This window comes from Nothobranchius furzeri, chromosome 18 (genome assembly GCF_043380555.1).
Source record: "Nothobranchius furzeri strain GRZ-AD chromosome 18, NfurGRZ-RIMD1, whole genome shotgun sequence".
Classification (NCBI taxonomy): domain Eukaryota; kingdom Metazoa; phylum Chordata; class Actinopteri; order Cyprinodontiformes; family Nothobranchiidae; genus Nothobranchius; species Nothobranchius furzeri.
In genome coordinates this window covers 31,678,346-31,701,401 of record NC_091758.1, presented here as the reverse complement: position 1 = coordinate 31,701,401, position 23,056 = coordinate 31,678,346, and the positions used below count along the sequence as shown (strand labels likewise).

Sequence of the window (23,056 nt, the reverse complement as noted above, 5' to 3'; positions counted from 1 at the left end):
CATGAGGGAGCGCTGATATCAGGGCTGGAACGCTGAGCACCTAAAGGTGAGGCAAAAAGGAGTCTAAGATTTATTGTTTTAGTTTTCCTGTCTTGTCCTAAACTTGGTTTTATTTATTCATTTTTAATCAATTCTTTTTATTAAATAATTTAATGATCCTTGTTTTGAAATGTTCTTTTTTTTTTTTTTTGCCACAGTCCCCTTCAACCATAATTCAGCACACCACACGATATCAACGATATCAGTCAATGTTGTCAGGCTAAGCTGCTTATGGAAGGACATTCAGGGAATTGTACTAGCAACCCCCCTCCCCTTGCTCCCCCCCGATAACCTGTTTCATTCCAGAGCTCTGTCTGCATCCCACCTCTAATCCCACCCTGGATTTAAAGGAATCATGGCAGTTTTGAAAGTGACATTCACCAAAACCAAAAGGGACAAGCTGGCCCAGGTGCTGTGGATCCTCAACTGGATCTCCGTGGTTACGGGGGCCATCCTGTTCAGCCTGGGAATCTTCCTTAAGGTGGAGATCAACAAGCGAGGGGAGCTGATGGCTGGGAGGGACATCCAGTACGTTCCCAACATGCTCATAGCTGTGGGTCTCATTGCTTGTGCCATCAACTTTCTGGGTGGGAAGATCTGCTACGACTGTGTGGACTCTACCAAGTTCCTACGCTGGAAGCTGATCATGCTGCCTTACATCGTGTGCACCTTCTTCTTCACCTTCTGCGTGCTGGTGGGAGCTCTGATGTGCTACGGTATGCACTGGGAGCTGGAGGAGTCTCTGGACATGGGTCTGACGCAGGCCATGAGGTTCTATAAGGACACAGACACACCAGGACGCTGCTTCCTGAAGCATACTGTGGACATGCTGCAGATAGAGTTCCAGTGCTGTGGAAACAACGGCTACAAGGACTGGTTTCAGATCCAGTGGATAAGCAACCGTTACTTGGACATGTCCAAAAAGGAAGTGGTGGAGTAAGTAAAAAAAAAAAAAAGTATTCATGTTTTTGCAAATGTGTGCTGATCTTCTGTTTTGGGGTTTCATCATTTTATTTTATTTATTTATTAATTGCTGTCTGATCTCCAATTTAAACTCTATGCTGGAGTCGATGCTGCCATGAGTCTAAGTGTCATGATTGCAGGTGAGGAGATGATGAACCATGTGTGGAGAGGCAGCTCAGGAGGTAAAAGTGCAGGCTCGGATGAAGTAAAAATGGTTTTAATAATAGAGTGGGAACGGCAGGACAAAACAGAACGCTGACAGCTAACACAAACAATGATCTGATAAAGACTGGCACAAGGAGGGAGGTATAAATACACAGGGAAATCAGGAACACATGGGCAGGTAAACAAGGGACAGGTGAAAACAATAAGGGCTAATCAGGGCAGGAGAGAGAGCAGTCAGGAAGGCAGGGGCAGAATGTGACACTAAGAGCTTTGAAGACATTCATAAATTGTTCATTATTGTAGGAAGGTACAATATGCAGCTATGGGGTTCATTACAAGAAGCCAAATAGGCAGATACATCCCAGCAGCTAAATAAATGGTAAATGGTAGATGACTGTACTTATTAAAAGCAAAATGACAACCTGGCTGTAAAACTTAAGTTGAATGCCTTTAATCCTCCTACTGTCTTTATGGGTGACCCCGCGAGGAAAGTTGGCCATTAAGCAGGATTGGCAGGGGTGAGGTGGTGCTCACTCCTCACCCCTGCCACATGGACCCAAGGGATAAACCATCAATCCTGCTCAATGGTCAACTTTCTTCGTGGGGTCACACCCATTAGGACCAGAGGGAGGGTTAAGACTCGTTCACTCTGAATGTGGAACAGATGTGTAACGAACCCCAGGAGTTGGGCCTGTTGACAAGATTAAATGTTCCTGTAAAACGGGAAAAAGATGAGACAGAGACGACAGGTGCTGTTAATCTTTGCCTTGCTCCCGCCAAATTTTATTATTACAATTCCATATATCTTCAAGTTGCAAAACCATCATCCTTCACATGGTTAAACAAAACACTTAATATGTAGCATCCTTAAAATTAAAATCATACATGCATTCGGTTCCTCTCAGCACAGACATTTACAACCGTATGAAATGTATGTTTTAATAAATTTTATCTGTGACTTTAATCCAGAATATATCTATTTATGATCTTAGTCCAACATATTTTTACTGTTTTCTTAACCAAAATATATTTATTCTGCTTCAGGTCTAAAATATTTATTCTGCTTTAAACAACAGTACCGGGCTAATTAGCTTATTAGCTCACAAAAAGCATCATGGAGGAATCACGTGTATTCTGGCAGGCTGAGCATAAACATTCTTCAAAAATCACTTTTCAGAACCGGCAGTAACCACACATTCTTTACTGCCAACGGCATCTTAACCTATTTATGAAACGTATCAGGAGACAACCGGAGATTATCTAGCTAAAACAGCACGAAATAAGTGTGGAATAAATGTAAAATAAAAATCAACATGGCGGCTGCAGCTGGCCCGACCTCGGCATTTTTTACAGTCTTTTACAGTTTACATTAAACCAATAACAGCGTTTACACCCTGGTTTATACTTCCACATTGAGCTGTGTTTCCCATCAATAGCTTACAACTGTTTTCATGTTGTTTTACTCAGTCACTAACCTGTAAAACAGGAAAAAGAAGAGACAGAGACGACAGGTGCTGTTAATCTTTGCCTTGCTCCCAGTGTTGGGCAAGTTACTTCAAAACTGTAATGCATTATTTATTTATTACTTGTTACCCTCATTTTAAAGTAATTCATTACATTACAATATTACTGATTTTAAAATGTAAGGCATTACACTACTTTTGCATTACTCTAAGTTACTTTCACCAACACAACTTCAGTATGAATCTGGTAATGTGACGCTCAGTGAGCTCATGACATATATGTGGAAGGTGATGTGGTGTCTGAGCTAGGATTGCTGTTAAAAACAGTCAGATATAATAACAGTGCTTTAAAATGATTGTTTATTAAATAAAAGCAACAACAATCTGTACTCTCAGCACGCTGCCATCTTATATTAACTGATCAGGGAGTGAGGTGGTGGGGGCTCCAAGCCTATATGTGCCTTGGTCCCCAAATGCCTTGATACGGCCCTGGATGTGGGACTGACTTCTGGGGTGATCTGATTCTATCACATGTATAAATATTAAATGCTTATATATTATTGCTTTTCACTGGTAAACATGTGTATTGGGGATAAATCTACCTAATTTTTTATTTTTTTCTTGATTTTGTTTGAATAATGTCCTGCCCTTTCTCTCTCTAACCTTCCTGCATGCTGCATGTTTTCTCCGTCTTCCAGAAAAACTGTAAACTAGATTTTCTACATTCTAACTAATCAGCCAAAGGGATCTTCACATGAGCGACGCTCCAGCAGTAATGAGTTGAAATCACCGGGGCACAGATTATGAACTCAGCTGAGGCAAAGCACGTCAGAAAAGCACAAAATACCAGAGAATATGTGCTGATATGAACGATCGCAAGTGAATTATTTTGTTTTAGCGGAGCGATTTTGTGAATGTTACAGCGGCCGCATGCAGGACGCTGCTGAGACGTTACCGCTGCGTCCTCTCTGCCCGCAAAGCTGAGTCCATAAATGATGTAATACATGCAGATACTGGATCTTTCTTCGGGTTTCCCGCAGTTTGAATTTTTAAGGAACACATCTTGATTCTGGGTTTAAAAATGCGTTGTAATTACCGCGTTACTGACAATTGTACCGAGTAAATATTACCATTTTCTTTCCCTGTAATGCCTTACATTACCACATTACAGCAAAAAGCAATGCATTACAGTAATTAATTACTTTTGTACCGCATTACTCCCAACATTGCTTGCTCCCGCCGAATTGGAGAAGGGGACCTCTAACCCTGCTACTCTGCCTCACCATTCAAGGCGCCATCATGTGGCCTGGTGTTGTAACTGCAACCAAAAGAAAGACATCAGCAGTGTCACTTTTCCTCATTTCAACCATTATAGTTTCTAATGGGACTACACATTAGTGTGTCACAGATGCGGTCCGGTTTCTGTACAGACAGCCAACAGAGTTGGCTACTGTTTTCATGAACAAGTCTTTCAACTCTGCGTTTTTCATTTCTCCTGCATTAGCTTCTAATAGAAAATAAACAGTGAAACTCTAGGATTTGAAAAACCTGACAGATCTATGTCACACTGTCTCTTAACGTTCATGGACTCACCCAACGTGACCCACAACGGGGAAGGCTGTTGTTGGTTTAACGTACAGGAATCAGCAGAGAATGTCTTGACTTGTAGAAGCTAACCGTTAGCAATAGCAACTCCACCACATGACAAAACTCCTTCAGGATTGTGTGATTTGTGGAGATAAAAGCAAACAGAGTCAGTGGCAGAGTCCCGTTGCTGTTGGCCAATCAGAGGCGAGACATCCAAATATCAGGAACTACAACTCCAGCAGGGTTTCTCAATGTCAAGGCACCTGGCCTTGTGAGGCGATGTCTTACGAGACCAGGCGCCTTGCTTACGAGGACACTGTCCTTCCTTGGTCAAAGAAAACGGTTAAATGGAGCAGACTTGCATCACGTGACCACGGCCTCCACGGTGGTCACGTGATGTCACGTGACACGGGAGATAATAATAAAATATTTAAGTGAGTTACTACCCGCTAGCCGCTGAAACTGCAACTAATAAGCAACTAACCAACCATAGATAACTTCGTTGGATCTAAAAAAAAAACATTTTTAATTAGTTGCCTCTTTTAAACTTGAAATTTGACCCCGAAGTAACTGCCGGCTTCTGATCCACCATCCTTTTGATAGATCTGCATCCGTATTCTGGGTAATTTTTGACCAAGGCTAGGCTACAAGCTAGAGGTGTGAATCTTCACTTGTCTCCCGATTCGATTCAATTACGATTATTGGGTCAACGATTCAATTCGATTAGATATCCCGATGCATCACGATACATCACGACTATGTCATATGTATTGGTTTTCATCGATAAATATAAGATGTCAGATAATTGCTTTTTATTTTTATTTTTATTTGATCAAAAACGTAATTGGCACAACCTGCCATCCCTCAAAAACTCTCAATTCACAAGAGGTTAGGACAAAACATTTTAAACATTTAAGATTTAACAAAGTAAAACAATCTGTTTCCTCATTCAACACCACGCCTCAGGCTGAGAAAAACACGCTTTGCAAAAACTCACAAAATCTAAAAACGTACTAAAAACCTACAGGAATAACGTCATAATAATATACATAATGGGTTCATATATGAGTGTTTAACGTCATAATAATATACATAATGGGTTCATATATGAGACTTTAATGTCTCTGAGCAGCTTTAGAGTCCAATATTTATTCCACAGTTCAAGGGTGTCAGAAATAACACCAAATGAAATGTTTAACTTAGTTTGTTATTTTATTTGAACCCAGTGGTTCATTTCTGAAATGTTGGAGAATGAATCAAGTTCTGTTTGATGCAGAAAATAATAAAACATAAAACAAATTCTACACTTCCAATAATATTTAAGATGTGTGTTTTATTCTTGCTGACAATAACACCAGCAGGAGGCTGTGGGCTGGATTAGGATTAAATTACCCAGCAGATGGATCTCTTTCACTAACCAGCTAACTACAAACCTTTCCACTAACCTGTCCTGTGTAACCCTCACCATGTAACCCTCATGTCCATGCTGTCTCTGGAGGAGCAGACAGGAAACGAGATCTCCTGTAACCTAAAATGAACCAAAGCTTCCTCCCAGCTTCTCTTTAAGCCGAATTTAACATCAGTTTACCATCATGAAACAAAAGAATAAAGTGGAACAAAAACTTCTATCTTCTATTTCTCTCTCCTTTTAACTTCTCCGTGTCCCTAAATAAAAGAGACAGATGATTACGCTGCATCCACCGTCACTGACCCTGCCCCCTCCCCAAGACCGGATCTCCTGGCATCACAACACTCGGTCTGACTGAGCGCTTCCAGGAGAAATAATAATTAAATTATGAAAAGATGGAAAATTATGGCCTACGAGGAATAGCGAAGTCCTGGATAGAGAGTTACTTACAAGACAGACAACAGTATGTACAAATTAAAGATATAAAATCTGGATTTAGAGAAATAAGTTGTGGAGTTCCACAAGGTTCAGTAATAGGTCCTATATTATTTACTTTATATATAAATGACATATGTAACGTGGCAGATTTTTTCAAATTTATAATGTTTGCAGATGATACAACTTTAGTTTGTTCAGGTAAAGATATAAAATAACTTTTAAAGAAGGCCGAAAAAGAGTTAAATATCCTCAAATCTTGGTTTGATGTAAATAAACTATCACTGAATATAAAAAAGACTAAATTTATGATTTTTGGAAATAAGAAGGTAAAAAATGGGGACTTTAAATTAACAATTTCAGATACTGAAATTGAAAGAGTGTCTGAAATAAAATTTCTTGGTGTTGTGATTGACTCTAACTTATCCTGGAAGCATCATTTAAATTACATAAAAGGAAAAATTGCCAAATCTTTGGGTCTATTATATAAACTGAAGGACATACTAAACCATAAGGCCTTACGTCTAATATACTGTTTGTAACCGGATTACAGGATACAATAAGATAATTAAAAGAAAAAATAAACAAATGGGCCAATAATTAGGTTCGGGGAGAATTGGAGGTTGTTTAAGAATGACTGGAGTCACGGGTATAGCATGAAACGGTTTATATACTAAATCTTAATAATAATGGGAAATATAACACATAAAGATAACACACAAAAACAGATGAAAACAATCGACAATAGTAAAATGCTCGGTATGAGATTTGATCATATGAGTCACAAGTCAGCCGGCGTCAAGTCAAATCCCCACGCTTGGGGTGAAAGTCAGAGTCCGGTGGTGCGATTTTTTCCTACCACACCGTTGAGATTGTTCACAGAAGAGAGCAGTCTGCTCTTCAGTTACTTGAGATGTCCTGGTTCGTTCAGTGGTTAAGGCTCGCCATCTCCCTCGTCAGGAAGAAATCCAGTTCTCGTTCCAAGTGAGTGATCATAGGAGTCGGGATCAAACCCAAGGAAAAAAAAAAAACCCAGCCTGTAAACAACAGGACTGTTAGCGAGTTGGCATCGACCCTTCTCGTCACATCACAGCATAAAGTCTTACAGACTTAAACAAATGCTTCACTCTATTGGCATAGCCAATCATGTTTGGGTTCACAGTTCAACTAACATAACATCAATTTGATTGTCTATTAAAATAATTCTCAGTAGCTCTGGAAATATAATTACGTATGACAACAATTGTTCAGCTCAATAGGCTCAGTTAGATTCTATTACTCTACACTATTCAACAAGAAATACATTCATGACAACAAGGATACATTTAGTTGTGTTTCTATACAGCATTGTGACACCTTGTATATCTGTAACACAATAAATAAATAAATAAATAAATAAATAAATAAATAAATAAATAAAATGTTCTATAACAAAATTCAACAAAATATAAATTCTGGTCCTTTGGTCCACCTTTGTAAAATAATTCCTCCCTAATCAGTTAGCTTTTATTTATTTTTATTTATCTATTTTTTTTTTATTATTAAATGTTTGGTTAAGGGACGCATTGCTAATTCTATGGCGTTAGCTATAACGCCCCTGAGGACCTTGTACATCTAGGCCGTACCACCATTAACTGGCGGTTTGAGCCGTTAACTCCTGGGAATCCCATATGCCCTACCGCCGTTAACTGGCGGTTTGAGCCGTTAACTCCTATATGCCCTACCACCGTTAACTGGTAGTTTGAGATGTTAACTCCTGGGATCTAACGTCTAGCAGCCCACTGCTGTCACCTCGGTTGCTGTAATTAGCTTTTTGAATTTAATAATTTACTGAATTTAATCTCATTCACTCACCAACGCGCTCCAACGGTTCCCTCCTACAGAGGATTGGTTCACTCTGTCGTCTCCACACAAATCTATAAGAATGGAATTAATTTGATAAGCTATTTAAGTTTCCTTTTTTTTTTTTAAGTTGCATCGTTAGCTTTTTCTCTTCTTTTTTCTTTACTCACCGCGTTGGTTCCAAGTTCCTAGCTCTTATTAGAAGGAGTCAAGTCCGCCTCTCCCTCTATCTATGCGGCACCCAAATCAGGGTTCTTCACGGCCTCGACCGTTGTTTTTTTTTCTCTCTCTCTCTCTCTCTAACCGCTCAGTCTTTGTTTTCTGTATCTGCGTGCTGCACAGCCGTTTGTCTCTCCTCTCGCTCAGCTGCGTCGCAGGGTTTTATTTCGCGGAGGCGGGACTTATTTCTCTCAGCCAATGAAATTTCAGATTCCCACCTGGACCAATAGTATACAGCTTTCCTCTTCTGTTTCTGTTAGTGATGTTCAAGATTCTTGTTTTAACCGATGTTTAATATTAAACTCGTTATTTTAGTTATTCACCCTTCCAATAATTCATTATGAAATTATCTATTAGTTAATTAGATATCTATTAATTAGTATTGTTAATTTCCTTAATTTATATTTTATATTTTATCTAAATTGAGGATGGATCATATTAGTAAGCCAATTAGTTAATACCTCATTAAGGTTCTAGCTTCTGGGTTACATCCTCCCCCATTAAATATCATGCACGTCCCTGTGCATTGTTTCTACGGGGTACACAACTTCTTGAGTAAGAGAGTCAATAAAAGCTTTATTAAGTCCTTGGAAAAGGGACCTAACTACGGTCACTAGTGGATTGCCCAATTGAGAGTAAGTTAGTCTTTGAGGAGGCTGACTACTTCGTTCAGATCTCCTGACATACATCTCTGGTTGCACAGTATCATGCTCATCCGTTTCGGTTTGATTCTCAACTGAGACAGGACGAAGTGAGCTCTCTGTTTCCGACAGAGCTGATGAGCTATTCTCTAAGACTTTGGTCTTTTCAGATGTATGTGTCTGATCGTGTATGATGGGTTCAAAACTTACATCACGTTGCTGCGACTTTAGGACACCATCCAATTGAGGTAGGTTTGTGTTAGTTTCATCCCCCGTTTCTACGTCAGGTAAGTATACTTCGTTTTTTTTCGTTTTTTCAGGTAAGTATGTTGCTGCTTCTTTCACTCTTTCAGGTAAGAATGTCGCAGTTTCACTCATTCTGTCAGGTAAGAATGTTTCGGTGTTGATGCCTTTGTCAAGTAAGGACAATTCAGCATTTTCATTACCAGCTAAGGTTGGTTCCTTGCGATCCCCTGTGTGTAAGGATAGTGTGTTTTGTTGTTGAATATTATTTACCGGTCCTGAATCTGCTATGAGTTCCCTATTTGGCAAGGTGACCGCTATTTGATAGGATGGTCGGTTTAGCACTTGTGGAAGATCAGAGTAATAAAACTCATCTACCTCTTCGTCAAGTGGCTCATCTGGGTCAGGTTCTAAGGCTGAACTCTGTCTTGTATGAGGTCTGCTAGGTTTCGTAACGCGTTCTGTTTCATTTTCTAATGAAGAGAGAAAACCACAAGGCAGTAAAAGATCTCTGTGGAGTGTTCTGTTGGGTCCTTCTCCGTTCTCTGGCTTTACAGTGTATACTGGCAAGTTTTCCATCTGTTTGAGAACTATATACACTGTTTGCTCCCATTTGTCTGCTAATTTATGCTTTTCTCTTAAGCGAAGATTTCGGACTAAAACACGATCTCCCACACCTAGTGTGGACTCACGAATGTTTCTGTCGAACCGTTCTTTGTTCTTCCTCGCTGTTTTTTGAGAGTTTTTTATGACAATGTCATAACTCTGTTCCAGATGACTCTTCAGTTCTTTAACATACTGAGAATGAGTTATAGAGGGCTTGTTCAAATGCGGTAACCCAAAGGCAATATCTATAGGCAACCGAGGCTGCCTACCGAACATTAGCTCGTAGGGAGAGTATCCCGTCACGTCATTTTTTGTACAATTGTACGAGTGAGTAAGTGGTTTTACAAAATCGCGCCAGTGATGTTTCTCAGTGGCTTGTAAAGTTCCCAACATGCTGAGTAATGTACGATTGTACCGTTCAACGGGGTTGCCACGAGGGTGATAAGGGCTCGTTCTGACTTTACGGATACCAAGTAAAGAACAAAGTTCCTTGATTGTACGTGATTCGAAATCCCGTCCCTGATCACTATGAAGACGCTCAGGAAACCCGTAGTGGACTAAAAAATGTTCCCACAGGTTCTTCGCGACGGTGGTGGCTTTCTGATCTTTGGTTGGGATGGACACTGCATACTTTGTAAAATGGTCTGTAATCACTAAGACATCTTTAGTGTTCTTACTGTCTGGTTCTATGGAGAGAAAATCCATGCAAACTAACTCCATAGGTCTGGTGGTGGTAATACTCACCATTGGAGCAGCTTTGTCAGGGAGGGCCTTCCGACGGATACATCTTTCGCAAGTTTTAACTTTGATTTCGATATCACTAGCCATTCTTGGCCAGTAAAAACGGGACCGAATGAGATCTGTCGTACGTTCAACCCCAAGATGCCCCATATCATCATGTAGGCTTTGCATGACTGTTGAACGTAATGAATCAGGCAAGACTAACTGCAATGATGTCTCTGGTCCTAATTGGCGTCTCCGGTACAGTAAATCATTTTGAAACTCAAACCGTTTCCACTCTCTCAAAAGGTTAAGAACCACCGGGGGTTCTGCAATAGTATCAGTTGGCGGTTTATTGTCAGTCATAAGCAGCTGAATGACTCGGCCAATGGTTGGATCTTTCCTCTGCAAGGAGACAAGGTCAGCATGGTTATACTTGGGCACAGCAAAGAAACTGTCACTATTGTCTTCCAACTGGAATAGGTCTGGAATGGCCGCTGCAGACATGGCAAGTGACTGAACTAAACCACAAGGAGAATCAGTCTCATCCAAGACCATGTGCTTTTGGCATGTTGCCTTCACTGCTTCGGCTTGAAGTTGAAGCTCGACTTCTTTGACAGAGGATAAAAGATGAGATCGGAACTCATCTAGTCGTTGGCATTCCTCAGTGAATTTTGAGTTGTCTTCAGGTTTATCATGCAGCCTCCTAGACAGGCCATCCGCGTCAACGTTCTGTGTACCTGCACGGTATCTGATGTCAAAATTATAGGTGGACAACGCAGCTAGCCAACGATAGCTCGTTGCATCGAGTTTTGCCGTTGTTAAGAGGTAAGTTAACGGATTATTATCAGTAATGACAGTGAATGTGTTCCCATACAAATAGTCATGAAACTTATCTGTTATGGCCCACTTTAAGGCTAGAAACTCCAACTTGTGCGCAGGGTACCTAGTTTCACTAGAGCTTAAACCGCGACTTGCATAAGCGATTACCTGTGTGACACCGTTTTGCACTTGGTATAGCGCTGCACCGAGTCCGGTCGTACTAGCATCTGTGTGTACTAGATATGGGAGTTTTGCGTCAGCGTAGCCAAGAACTGGCGAAGTGGTAAGTTTTTCAATAATAGTTTGAAAGGACTTCTCACAGTCTTGGCTCCAACGATTCCCAAAGGGTTCTTTGGGGTTCAAGTACTTTGATCTACATGGTGGTGTTTTAAAGTTTTTCCGTTTGGGTGGATAACCAGCCGTGAGAGATGTTAGTGGCTTGACAATATTTGAGTAATCTTTAACGAAGCGTCGGTAATAACCGGTAAATCCTAAGAAAGATTGGAGTTCCTTCAAAGTCTGAGGCTTCGGCCATGTTTTGAGTGCTTCCACCTTATCTGGATCGGTTTTTATGCCATCTCGAGATACTATATGTCCAAGATAACGCACAGATGTCTGGAAAAAACGACACTTATCTGGTGATAGCTTGAGTCCGTATTCTCTAAGCCGTTCAAGAACGTGAGAAAGTCTGGTTTCGTGTTCTTCCAAGGAGTTGGAAAAGACGATCAAGTCGTCTAGGAAAACTAACACTTCCTTCAGATTAATGTCCTTCATACACTTTTCCATAACCCGTTGGAAAGTGCTTGGAGCATTTGTTATTCCTTGTGGCATACGGTTAAATTCATAAAACCCAAACGGGCAAACAAAAGCAGTTTTAGGTTTATCCTTTTCACACATCTCTATTTGATAGTAACCTGACTTGAGGTCCATCACAGAAAACCACTGTGATCCAGCGAGAGCAGAAAAGGACTCCTCCAAGTTAGGCAGGGCATATGCGTCGCGAATGGTTTGCAGATTAAGCTTTCTATAGTCTATACATAGACGTACCTCACCATTCTTTTTCCGAACTACCACTATTGGTGAGGCAAATGGAGACTCCGACTCTCTTATTATACCGGTTTCCAAGAGGGCTTCCAAATGTTTTCTCACAGCTTCATAATCATGTGGATGGATCGGCCGAGATTTCTGTTTGAATGGGGTCTCGTCTTTTAAGTTGATGTGATGTCTTATCTGTTGTGTATGACCAAAATCAAGATCGTGGTGCGAAAACACATCGGAGTAAGTGTTAAGTTTGTTGGTGATCCTCCCTTTCCATTCTTCGGACAAGGGCGAAGTACCGAAGTCAAAACTGAGAGGAGGGTTTGAAGGTGAAGTCTGTTGCTGCGAACTACACGCCGCAAGTACTTTCTGATCACTTTTGTCAGGTTCTGGATATGGCATAACACGATCGGCTTTAACTAACTCAGCGATCACACAGTTAGTGGGTAATGTGATGTCATGGTTAGTTTCGTTTCTTAGTACAACAGGTACTTTGTATGGACCATGTGAAGGTAAGGAAATGAGGCAACAGTCTACAATTATACCCCCTGGTAGAGAACCATTGGTGGGTTGTTCAATGAGTGCATAAGGCTCATGCTTGTTTTGGCTGGGTTGCATAAACCCTTCTAGTAACAGTTTTTTATTTGCAGGGAGAACTTCTTGGGTTCTCCCTCGAAGCTTCACCACACCAACTCGTCCATCTTTGCTTTGTTTTTTTCTGACTGCTAAGGCTTTTAGCACGTGTTGGTACCCATAAGAGAGTGCCTTGGAATCAGGTAAGTTATTGGCAGACAATTGCTCATACAAAGGATCGAGTGTGTTTGTGCCAATGAGTAGTGGTGTATCAGAGTTTGAGCTTATATCCGGAACCACTAACGCAAGGGTAGGTAACTCAAGTCCAGACTGATCGAGCTCTTTTGGAAATGTGACACTTATCTCTATGTATCCTAAATAAGGAACTGCTTGACCGTTTGAGCCCTCGACTTCTAACAGATTACTGATGGGTTTAATTGAGAGGTCAGGTAAGTGTTCTTGGTAAAAAGAATTGGCAATGGTGGTTACCTGGGACCCTGAATCCAGTAAACAATTACATTCAACACTGTTAACTGAGACTGTAGCTGTGCATCGCCCACCCACTAATCTTTTGGGAAGTTTTGGCACTGAATGAGCATGAACTGGCTTGCAAAAAAGTCTCTCTGTCCTTTCCTGAGAGGGACTTGGTTCTACTTTAGCACCTATCTGTCCCACGATAGGAGCTTCTACCGGTTTAAAGGAGGAGACTGAGCAATTGGCTTTGACATCTCCCACTCGCGCTGCTTCTGTCTAAGAGCAAGTCTTTTAGTTGCAACTAGTGCTGGATTTGGCTCGTTGCTACAGCTAGAAGCTATGTGCCCATCTTCTCCGCACTTAAAACAGTATCCAGGCTTTGGTCTAGGCACCACTGCTGTTATCTGCTGAATCTGTTTGGGCTCATCTGGAATTTTAGTCCCCACACGGGGTTTTGACTCTTTTTGAGTTTTCTTTGCCTTTTTATCTGTGTTGTTAACCTTAAGCTGTGCAATTTGGCTCCTGAGCTCAGCGATTTGTTTGCGTAAGTCATCACAGTTATCATCTATTTCCAGTTCACAAGTGTTTTTACTCTGAGAGCATGTTGTTTGCACATTTGAATACACTCTAGTTCGTTGTGCCCCTAAGTGTTGTTTCATGCGTGCTGCTTTAGTAGCCTGTTTGTCTTCTTCAGTGCGCAGTTTGAGGAGAAGTGCTGTAAAATGAGGCGGGTTGTCTTTCTTTTGTTCGAGTTGCAGGTTTGAAATCAGCGAGCTGTCCCAACAGCCTCTGCAAAACTGCTTGAGCAGCTGCTGGTCGGCGTCACTGGAGGAAATTCCATTCCTCTGAATAACTAGGTTTAACAAGGTGTATAACCTCTGAAAGTAATCGGAAGGTTTTTCACCACTGTCCTGGTTTGTGTTTAAGAAGCGAGCAAAGAGCTCGTCGCCGTCTTCGACAGCTGCGTAAGCTGAATCGAGATGTTCAAGGTACGTTTCCGGGTCGGATTTTGGACTAAGAGCTTTAACGATGCTCGCTGCTGGGGCTGACAGACTCTCCACGATTCTTCGTACAATTTGGGACTTGGTGAGTGAAGGATCATTTATGCATAACACTACACTACTACGCCAAGTATCATAGTCAGTTTCAAAAGAAGGGTGTGGAACTCGCCCTGAGAACGGTTTTAGTCTGTATTGTGAAGTAGGCGGAGGGATAACCTCACTGCTTTTAACAATGTGTTCCACAATAACTCGCTGAACCTCAGGTGTGTTTAAAAGATTTGGTGGAATGCAAGGGTTTTGTTTTCCAGTCTCTGTAGGTGGACAATTGTCCTTTGAGTTGTTCATATAGTTAACTTCTGGTGTTAAAGGCAGGGAATATGTAACTTGGTCACTATGGAGCATTGGCTCTGGTTCAGTGACTGGTTCAGATGCATGGGTATCCCTTCCTAAAGATTCCCCAATTTTTGCCAGTTCCTCCATTAGAAGGTCTTTAAATGATTGATTGCTACGCGCAGCTATGTCCCTGAGCTCTGACAGATAGGCATCAGTGGCAGATGTGCTAGTTTCTAGACTGTACGCGCTGGCTAGGTCTTGAATATGAAAGAAAACATCTGGGTTCCTAGTACAAGGTTTGTCATAGGGTAAACATTGTTTCTTTAATTCCTTAACAGTGGCTTCATGTTGAAACTCCACAATAATCTGATCACAGTTTGGTAACTTAATGCGCCTGTTAACTAGTCCGAATCCTTCCATAAACCCAAAGACTTCGTTATCAAGGTCTGTATCAGTTAACCCACTGATTAAAACAGCATTTGAAACTTTGACCTTTTCTGTTTTCACAACTTCCATTTTAAAACACTCAAAAGTACCAATAATGCCAAAATGGCAAACCACTGTGACCTCCAGGCACTCTTATGATGTCAGTCAATGGTTAGCTAAGGTAACAACTCTACAATTCTCCTGGCTGGCTCGCCAAGTTTTATGTAACCGGATTACAGGATACAATAAGATAATTAAAAGAAAAAATAAACAAATGGGCCAATAATTAGGTTCGGGGAGAATTGGAGGTTGTTTAAGAATGACTGGAGTCACGGGTATAGCATGAAACGGTTTATATACTAAATCTTAATAATAATGGGAAATATAACACATAAAGATAACACACAAAAACAGATGAAAACAATCGACAATAGTAAAATGCTCGGTATGAGATTTGATCATATGAGTCACAAGTCAGCCGGCGTCAAGTCAAATCCCCACGCTTGGGGTGAAAGTCAGAGTCCGGTGGTGCGATTTTTTCCTACCACACCGTTGAGATTGTTCACAGAAGAGAGCAGTCTGCTCTTCAGTTACTTGAGATGTCCTGGTTCGTTCAGTGGTTAAGGCTCGCCATCTCCCTCGTCAGGAAGAAATCCAGTTCTCGTTCCAAGTGAGTGATCATAGGAGTCGGGATCAAACCCAAGGAAAAAAAAAAAACCCAGCCTGTAAACAACAGGACTGTTAGCGAGTTGGCATCGACCCTTCTCGTCACATCACAGCATAAAGTCTTACAGACTTAAACAAATGCTTCACTCTATTGGCATAGCCAATCATGTTTGGGTTCACAGTTCAACTAACATAACATCAATTTGATTGTCTATTAAAATAATTCTCAGTAGCTCTGGAAATATAATTACGTATGACAACAATTGTTCAGCTCAATAGGCTCAGTTAGATTCTATTACTCTACACTATTCAACAAGAAATACATTCATGACAACAAGGATACATTTAGTTGTGTTTCTATACAGCATTGTGACACCTTGTATATCTGTAACACAATAAATAAATAAATAAATAAATAAATAAATAAATAAATAAATAAAATGTTCTATAACAAAATTCAACAAAATATAAATTCTGGTCCTTTGGTCCACCTTTGTAAAATAATTCCTCCCTAATCAGTTAGCTTTTATTTATTTTTATTTATCTATTTTTTTTTTATTATTAAATGTTTGGTTAAGGGACGCATTGCTAATTCTATGGCGTTAGCTATAACGCCCCTGAGGACCTTGTACATCTAGGCCGTACCACCATTAACTGGCGGTTTGAGCCGTTAACTCCTGGGAATCCCATATGCCCTACCGCCGTTAACTGGCGGTTTGAGCCGTTAACTCCTATATGCCCTACCACCGTTAACTGGTAGTTTGAGATGTTAACTCCTGGGATCTAACGTCTAGCAGCCCACTGCTGTCACCTCGGTTGCTGTAATTAGCTTTTTGAATTTAATAATTTACTGAATTTAATCTCATTCACTCACCAACGCGCTCCAACGGTTCCCTCCTACAGAGGATTGGTTCACTCTGTCGTCTCCACACAAATCTATAAGAATGGAATTAATTTGATAAGCTATTTAAGTTTCCTTTTTTTTTTTTAAGTTGCATCGTTAGCTTTTTCTCTTCTTTTTTCTTTACTCACCGCGTTGGTTCCAAGTTCCTAGCTCTTATTAGAAGGAGTCAAGTCCGCCTCTCCCTCTATCTATGCGGCACCCAAATCAGGGTTCTTCACGGCCTCGACCGTTGTTTTTTTTTCTCTCTCTCTCTCTCTCTAACCGCTCAGTCTTTGTTTTCTGTATCTGCGTGCTGCACAGCCGTTTGTCTCTCCTCTCGCTCAGCTGCGTCGCAGGGTTTTATTTCGCGGAGGCGGGACTTATTTCTCTCAGCCAATGAAATTTCAGATTCCCACCTGGACCAATAGTATACAGCTTTCCTCTTCTGTTTCTGTTAGTGATGTTCAAGATTCTTGTTTTAACCGATGTTTAATATTAAACTCGTTATTTTAGTTATTCACCCTTCCAATAATTCATTATGAAATTATCTATTAGTTAATTAGATATCTATTAATTAGTATTGTTAATTTCCTTAATTTATATTTTATATTTTATCTAAATTGAGGATGGATCATATTAGTAAGCCAATTAGTTAATACCTCATTAAGGTTCTAGCTTCTGGGTTACATGTTCACTAATACAACCATGCATGGCATATTGTATAGAAATATGGGGTTCAACTTTTAAAACATATATACATTAAATAAAAACTATACAAAAGAAATCTATTCGAGTTATGAACAAGAGCAATTATTATGCTCATACTGACCCGTTGTTTTTAAAATCACAGATTATGAAATTGGAAGATCTATATTATTATAAAATAATGCAATTTATGTTTAGAGTAAAATTAACAGCTCTGCCAAAAAATATACTAATGTTCTTTGTAAAGAGGGAAAGTAAATATGATTTAAGAGGTGTATGTATGTTTGTTCTACAAAAAGCCAAAAAGGGCATGAAAAGGAGATGTATCTCTGTAATGGGAGTAAAATTTTGGAATGAGGCTAAAATAGAATTAAAATTAGCAACTTCTCTTTCAGTTCTTAAAAAACTTATCAGTAAAAACATTTTTGAAGAGTATTAATTTGATGTTGATGGATGGATTTGTGTTTTACTTTTATTTGGGTTGTTGGTTCATTGCGGGAAATTAAAAAAATGTTTTGTAAGTAGGTTAGGCAATTATATAAGCTATTGCTTCTGCCTAAACCTATTCAGTCATGATATACCAAATAGACACCATATAAAAAACAAGGCATATGTTAGTGAGAAATGGTATTTGTATCTAATTGTATGACATGTTAATGTACATTATCTTAAGATAACTGACTGAATAAATTGATCATTCATTCATTCAAAATAATAATGCGTGTTTGGAGGAGCATCCTCCGATCCTCTCTCTTGTGTGAGCAGACAATCTCTCTCTCTCTCTCTCTCTCTCTCTCTCTCTCTCTCTCTCTCTCTCTCTCTCTCTCTCTCTCTCTCTCTCTCTCTCTCTCTCTCTCTCTCTCTCTGTTGCTGTGCGAGTGAGTGGAGCGTGCCGCATGACAACCCGGTCATTTAACTTAATTCACGGCCCAAATCCAACAGAACCGGTCAGGCTGATTCGGTTCCGGTTCGGTCTCAGGTTACAACTCTAGCGCTCAGCCCTGCAGTACCACATTAAGGCGGAACCACTTGGTAAATGTGGAGAACGCTCACTCTGACAGATTTGGATGCTACGCTGGTGCTGTCTTTAAAAAAACAAAACATTCCACTATAATCGATTATGGCGTACTCTCTACGATGCAGAATCGTTTATGTCCGCATCCCAATGCATCGATTATTTGATTATTTTCCTCAGCTCTACTACAAGCCACCTCCCGTGTATCCTTGCTCAGCTAGCTGTACGGTTAACGAACGGAGAACACACGCCTCGGTAGAACGTGAACATTGGAACACGTCTTGGCATCTCCTGATGACGTACCTCCTCGGCAACCGGGGCGGGGCCAAGACATCAAGGCGAGGTTCCTTGGCACTGAGAAACACCTCAAATCCTGCCGTCTGTTGCCACTTTCTCCTCCAGCTGATTTCTAGTTCCTGAAACAGACACGCTGGAGCTTTGTTTCCCCAGAGTCAAGGCATTCTTTCCTACCAGCTCAGTGGCCTAGTGGTATGAGTGTCCACCCAGGGACCGGGAGATTCAGGTTCAAATCCTTACTGGTTCATATCAAAGACTTTAAAATGGGACTTAATGCCTCCCTGCTTGACTCAGCTTTAAGTTGTTGGATTCGGGGGTTAATTCACCATGCCTGCAGCTCACCTCTCCTCATGGACATGGCTCAAATGCAGAGTATGAATTTAACTACACATCAGTGTGTGTGAAAACTGATTTCACACATTTAATCTTTAGAGACCACTGCAAATGTATTAAAAATATGAATAAGGTTGAGCTTTAAAACTTATATGTTACAAACAGCAAACCGTAGGAATAATGATGGTAAAACAATGTGTTTTAGCTAAAACGTGCACGTCCATGAATGAGAGGTGCTGCTTTCAGCCATAAATTCAGAAGTGGTGAAAATAGCTAAAGGTGTGACATAAGTGTCCGCCTAGATGGTGGCATCAGATAAAAAAAACCTCAGAGTTGTAGCTTTAAATTAGTTAAATTATCATCCGAAAAGGAGTGGGCGTTTTGTTCGTATCGTCTGTCTGATGTAACATTTTTTTTACCAACCTGAAATGTTTAAATGTGACACAAAATTAAAATCTGCACAAATTGCAGGTTCTCTGAAATAGCAACACATCTCCTCTCATACGTTTGCTACATGCCCATCCAAAGCCAACGCTTGTAATTGATTCATTTGTTTTGAAGATTATTAGAGGTTCCAGTCAGCATGTCAATGCGACAAACTCATCAAGTCATGGTGAAACTGATCTATTTTTCTGTTTGCTTTTTCAGCCGACTGAGGAGTAACGTGGAGGGAAAGTACCTGACGGATGGCGTTCCCTACAGCTGCTGCAACATCAACTCTCCCCGGCCCTGCATCCAGCAGCAGATCACCAACAACTCTGCTCATTTCAACTACGAACACCAGACGGAGGAGCTGAACCTGTGGATGAAAGGCTGCCGCCAGGCTCTGCTGGAGAGCTTCACCCACATCATGAGGTCCATTGGCTTCACAGTCCTCATCACCTGGCTGTTTGAGGTGAGGAAACTCTAGCTAGGAACAAGTGAGACGAACAGGGATTTTTGTATCTATTACGGATGTCCTTGTCTTCCAGTTGTCAGTGCTGACAGGCGTCCGTTACCTCCAGACCTCCCTGGAAAATGTGCTAAGACAAGGAGACCCCAACTCTGACTCTTGCGGCTGGCTGCTGGAAAACAGCCTGATGGAAACTGCTCGGACCAACATGAGCATCATTAAGAGCCTCGGCAAGAGCAACCAAATCAACACGGGCGACAATGGAGACCCTAACATTGATATCCCGTCCACATCCAAGGCGCACTACGGGCCAGAAGCCAGCTGAACCCTATCAGAAAATAAACGACCATGTTTTTATGTTATTGTCCCTCGTGTTTCTCCAAGCTTTTCAGCCCATAAAAACCACAAGTTTCATCGCAAGTTTTACGCTCGAAAAATTCAGTTTAGCTACAGAGACTAAAGCTGTCAAATAAAGGCTGTAAAATATCTTTGCATCTGTGGTCACCAAGTAGGAAGTTTACTGTTCTGATTTCAAAAAGCCAAGTTGCCAATGACACTTGACCCACCTGGCCTGCTGGTAGTGTGTGTGTGTAAGTGAGTGAGTGAGTGAGTGAGTGAGTGAGTGAGTGAGTGAGTGAGTGAGTGAGCCCGGATGTGTTATGAAACATCTTGGAGGGGTTGTAGGTGCTGTACAATTAACTTTTTTAACTGAACTTTTGAAAAAGAAAAAATTTCATTTTAAATCAACGTTCCTACAAGAGCAGCAAACCTTGGGACACAAACTGTGGCTTTTATCTGCATAACTCGTCAGAAACTTTAAATTTGAGTAAGTTAAAGCAGAAGAGAATATCATCCAACAAACTGCAGGTTTTTTTATGAGAACGTCTCCAAATGATGCCTGGTTGACATAATTCATTCATTTTGGTTGTAATCATCACAAATATACTTAATCTAGTAGTGATGCTGTACTGTAATCTATTGTTTCATTGCCTCCGTCTCATTTAGTCATGTTGAGAGGTGGAGGAGTAGGACCAGCTGTGCAGAAACCCAGTACGACAAGGAGCAGGAGAGGATGTGAAATGAAACATCTTTATTAAGATGATTAGTCCAACGAGAAAACAAAAATGTGGTACGAAGCCAAAAAAACGGGGGGGGGGGGGGGGTCAAAACAACACTGACGCGAAACAATGATACTGAGACGCAGACAGGGTTAAATACAATGGGGCAGGATGAGTGGGGAGAGAAACCTAGTGAAATCAATTAAGTAATCAGTGAGGGGAAGGTGAGCTGAGGAGGGGAAAATAACATGACCTAAGTGTAAAAACAAAACCTAAAGACAAGAAGATTACGATAAACAACTAATGATCTGAGGAGAACTAAAAAAACCGGTGGAGAAAGAAACACACTAAAAGAGACTAATTAAATGAAAAGCTGAACCTATAGAAAGACTACAGAGGGGTGACTAGGGGGAGACCAACAGGAGCACAGGACCTGGGGGGGGGGGGGGGGGGATACCTGGGGGGGAGAACCTGGAGGGGCTGCAGACAAGGGGACACATGAGGAACACAAGGAGACACATGAGGGAGACGCAGACGCAGACCATGACACTAGAGCCCTGCACTGAAGCCCTAGGCCCTCGGGTCAGCCCGGCCCGACGGCCGGGCTGGACACGGGCTCAGGTTTTAGGCCCGTGCAGGGCTCTACATGACACATTTGACACCAAGCAGTCATTAACAACTAGACAAGTGTGGATCATTCATCACTTATGCCACGATCGGATCAAGATAAGTCTGACAGAAACATCCTTTCAGAGTCAAGCTGGTAGATTTTGGCCGTTCATGTGAAACTAAATCTTTACCACAGGGTAACACATACCTTCAGATAATACCTTATCGAGCACTAGAGGTAATGCTCGGTTTGCCGTGTGACAAAGGTATCGACATGTGGAGCCTTGGAATTATCTTGTTTCAGATGTTTCTGGCTTCAAAGAAAATCTCACAAGGAAGTGAAGAGGATTACATGAGATCGATCGTCCGGCTCTTTGGGCAGCCCTCAAAAAACGTACTAGACAAGGCGCCTCCTGGTGTCAGGGTTTATTTTACAAGCGAACTGGGGTTTAGGGGACTTCAGTAGTGGAAAATTAAGGAATTTATTCCTGAAGAGAATAAAGAATCCCCGGATGACCAATAATATCTTAATAAAACAAACAATTTCACTGAAGGGAAAGATATTAAACATTTTCAAGACCTTTTGAAGAAAATCTTAAACACGGATCCAGCAAAGCGTATTTCACCTGTTGATGCACTAAAGCATCCGTTTATCACGCTGAATCACCTTGATAAAATCTCAGATAGAGTTTATCTGGCAGAAGCAAAAAGAATATTGTCAGAGACCAGAGGCCGTCTTTTAAATGTCTACTAGTACTCACAACCCAACTGTTAGCTCGTTCACACAGACAGACAGAAACATTAATAGTAACATTAATAGTACAAATAGCATTTCCCTCTCATTTCACGGGGGGAACAATGTCTGATGGAGTCATAAAAGCCGTCAAATAGTGTTTCCCCTTCACACACTGCAGCTTGAATCTAAACCAAACATTGAGGTGGAGGTTGCCATCATCTACCTGCAGCGCCGGATGTTGACTTACCTCGACAAGCAAAAGAGCACTGACAGACATGTGAGGATAAACATGACAATCGAAGGCAATTGTAAAACTGTTTAAATTTCTCAAAAAATGCTGGGGAAAGGTTCATTTGAAGAGGTTGTCAGATGCCAAATACAAGGGACAGAAACTGTTGTAGCGTTAAAATTAAGGAAGAAAATCAAGAGGTTTCAGAGGAAGCTGAAATGTTAACACGTTTGAGGAGAGAAGATGACAATGTTGTAAGAATTAATGAAAGTTTTCACTGTCAAAATAATTTTCTACATCAGCATAGAACTTCTAGATCAAAATATAAAAGAAATTATTAGAAAAGCTGCAGTTCCTATTAAGCTGTCTGAAATCAGAAATATGGCAGCGCAGTTACTGTCAGCACTGAGAGCTTTAAGAGTTTGGAATTACTCATGCAGACCTGAAGCCAGATAATAAAATGCTCGTGAATCACGAGAAGCATCTAGCTGACAGATTCTGGCCGTTCATGTGAAACGGATTCTTTACCCTAACCCCAGATGCATCTTGTTAATCAAAATGTTTCCACCACCCAAACGTTGTAGCTCTTTTATTTCAGAACTTTTAAAATATAACAATATTTAAAGCAACATACC

The 23,056-nt window shown here is 40.9% G+C and overlaps 1 protein-coding gene across 1 annotated transcript; it reads left to right on the top strand.

The window, feature by feature from the left end:
- The first annotated feature begins 281 nt into the window (after positions 1 to 281).
- prph2la (peripherin 2-like a) lies at positions 282 to 20,248 on the top strand. The gene is made up of 3 exons (XM_070546641.1): positions 282 to 975; positions 19,546 to 19,792; positions 19,869 to 20,248. The coding sequence occupies exons 1-3, from the start codon at positions 395 to 397 to the stop codon at positions 20,112 to 20,114; spliced, it is 1,074 nt and encodes a 357-aa protein (XP_070402742.1). The 5' UTR covers positions 282 to 394; the 3' UTR covers positions 20,115 to 20,248.
- Positions 20,249 to 23,056: the final 2,808 nt, after the last annotated feature.

What these genes read in the sequence shown, in the direction of transcription:
- prph2la (XM_070546641.1), top strand. Translation starts at nt 395, where the DNA reads ATGGCAGTTTTGAAAGTGACATTCACCAAAACCAAAAGGGACAAGCTG. An exon ending in TCCAAAAAGGAAGTGGTGGA is followed by an intron (nt 976 to 19,545) that starts GTAAGTAAAAAA and finishes TTGCTTTTTCAG; the next exon opens with CCGACTGAGGAGTAACGTGG. An exon ending in TCATCACCTGGCTGTTTGAG is followed by an intron (nt 19,793 to 19,868) that starts GTGAGGAAACTC and finishes CTTGTCTTCCAG; the next exon opens with TTGTCAGTGCTGACAGGCGT.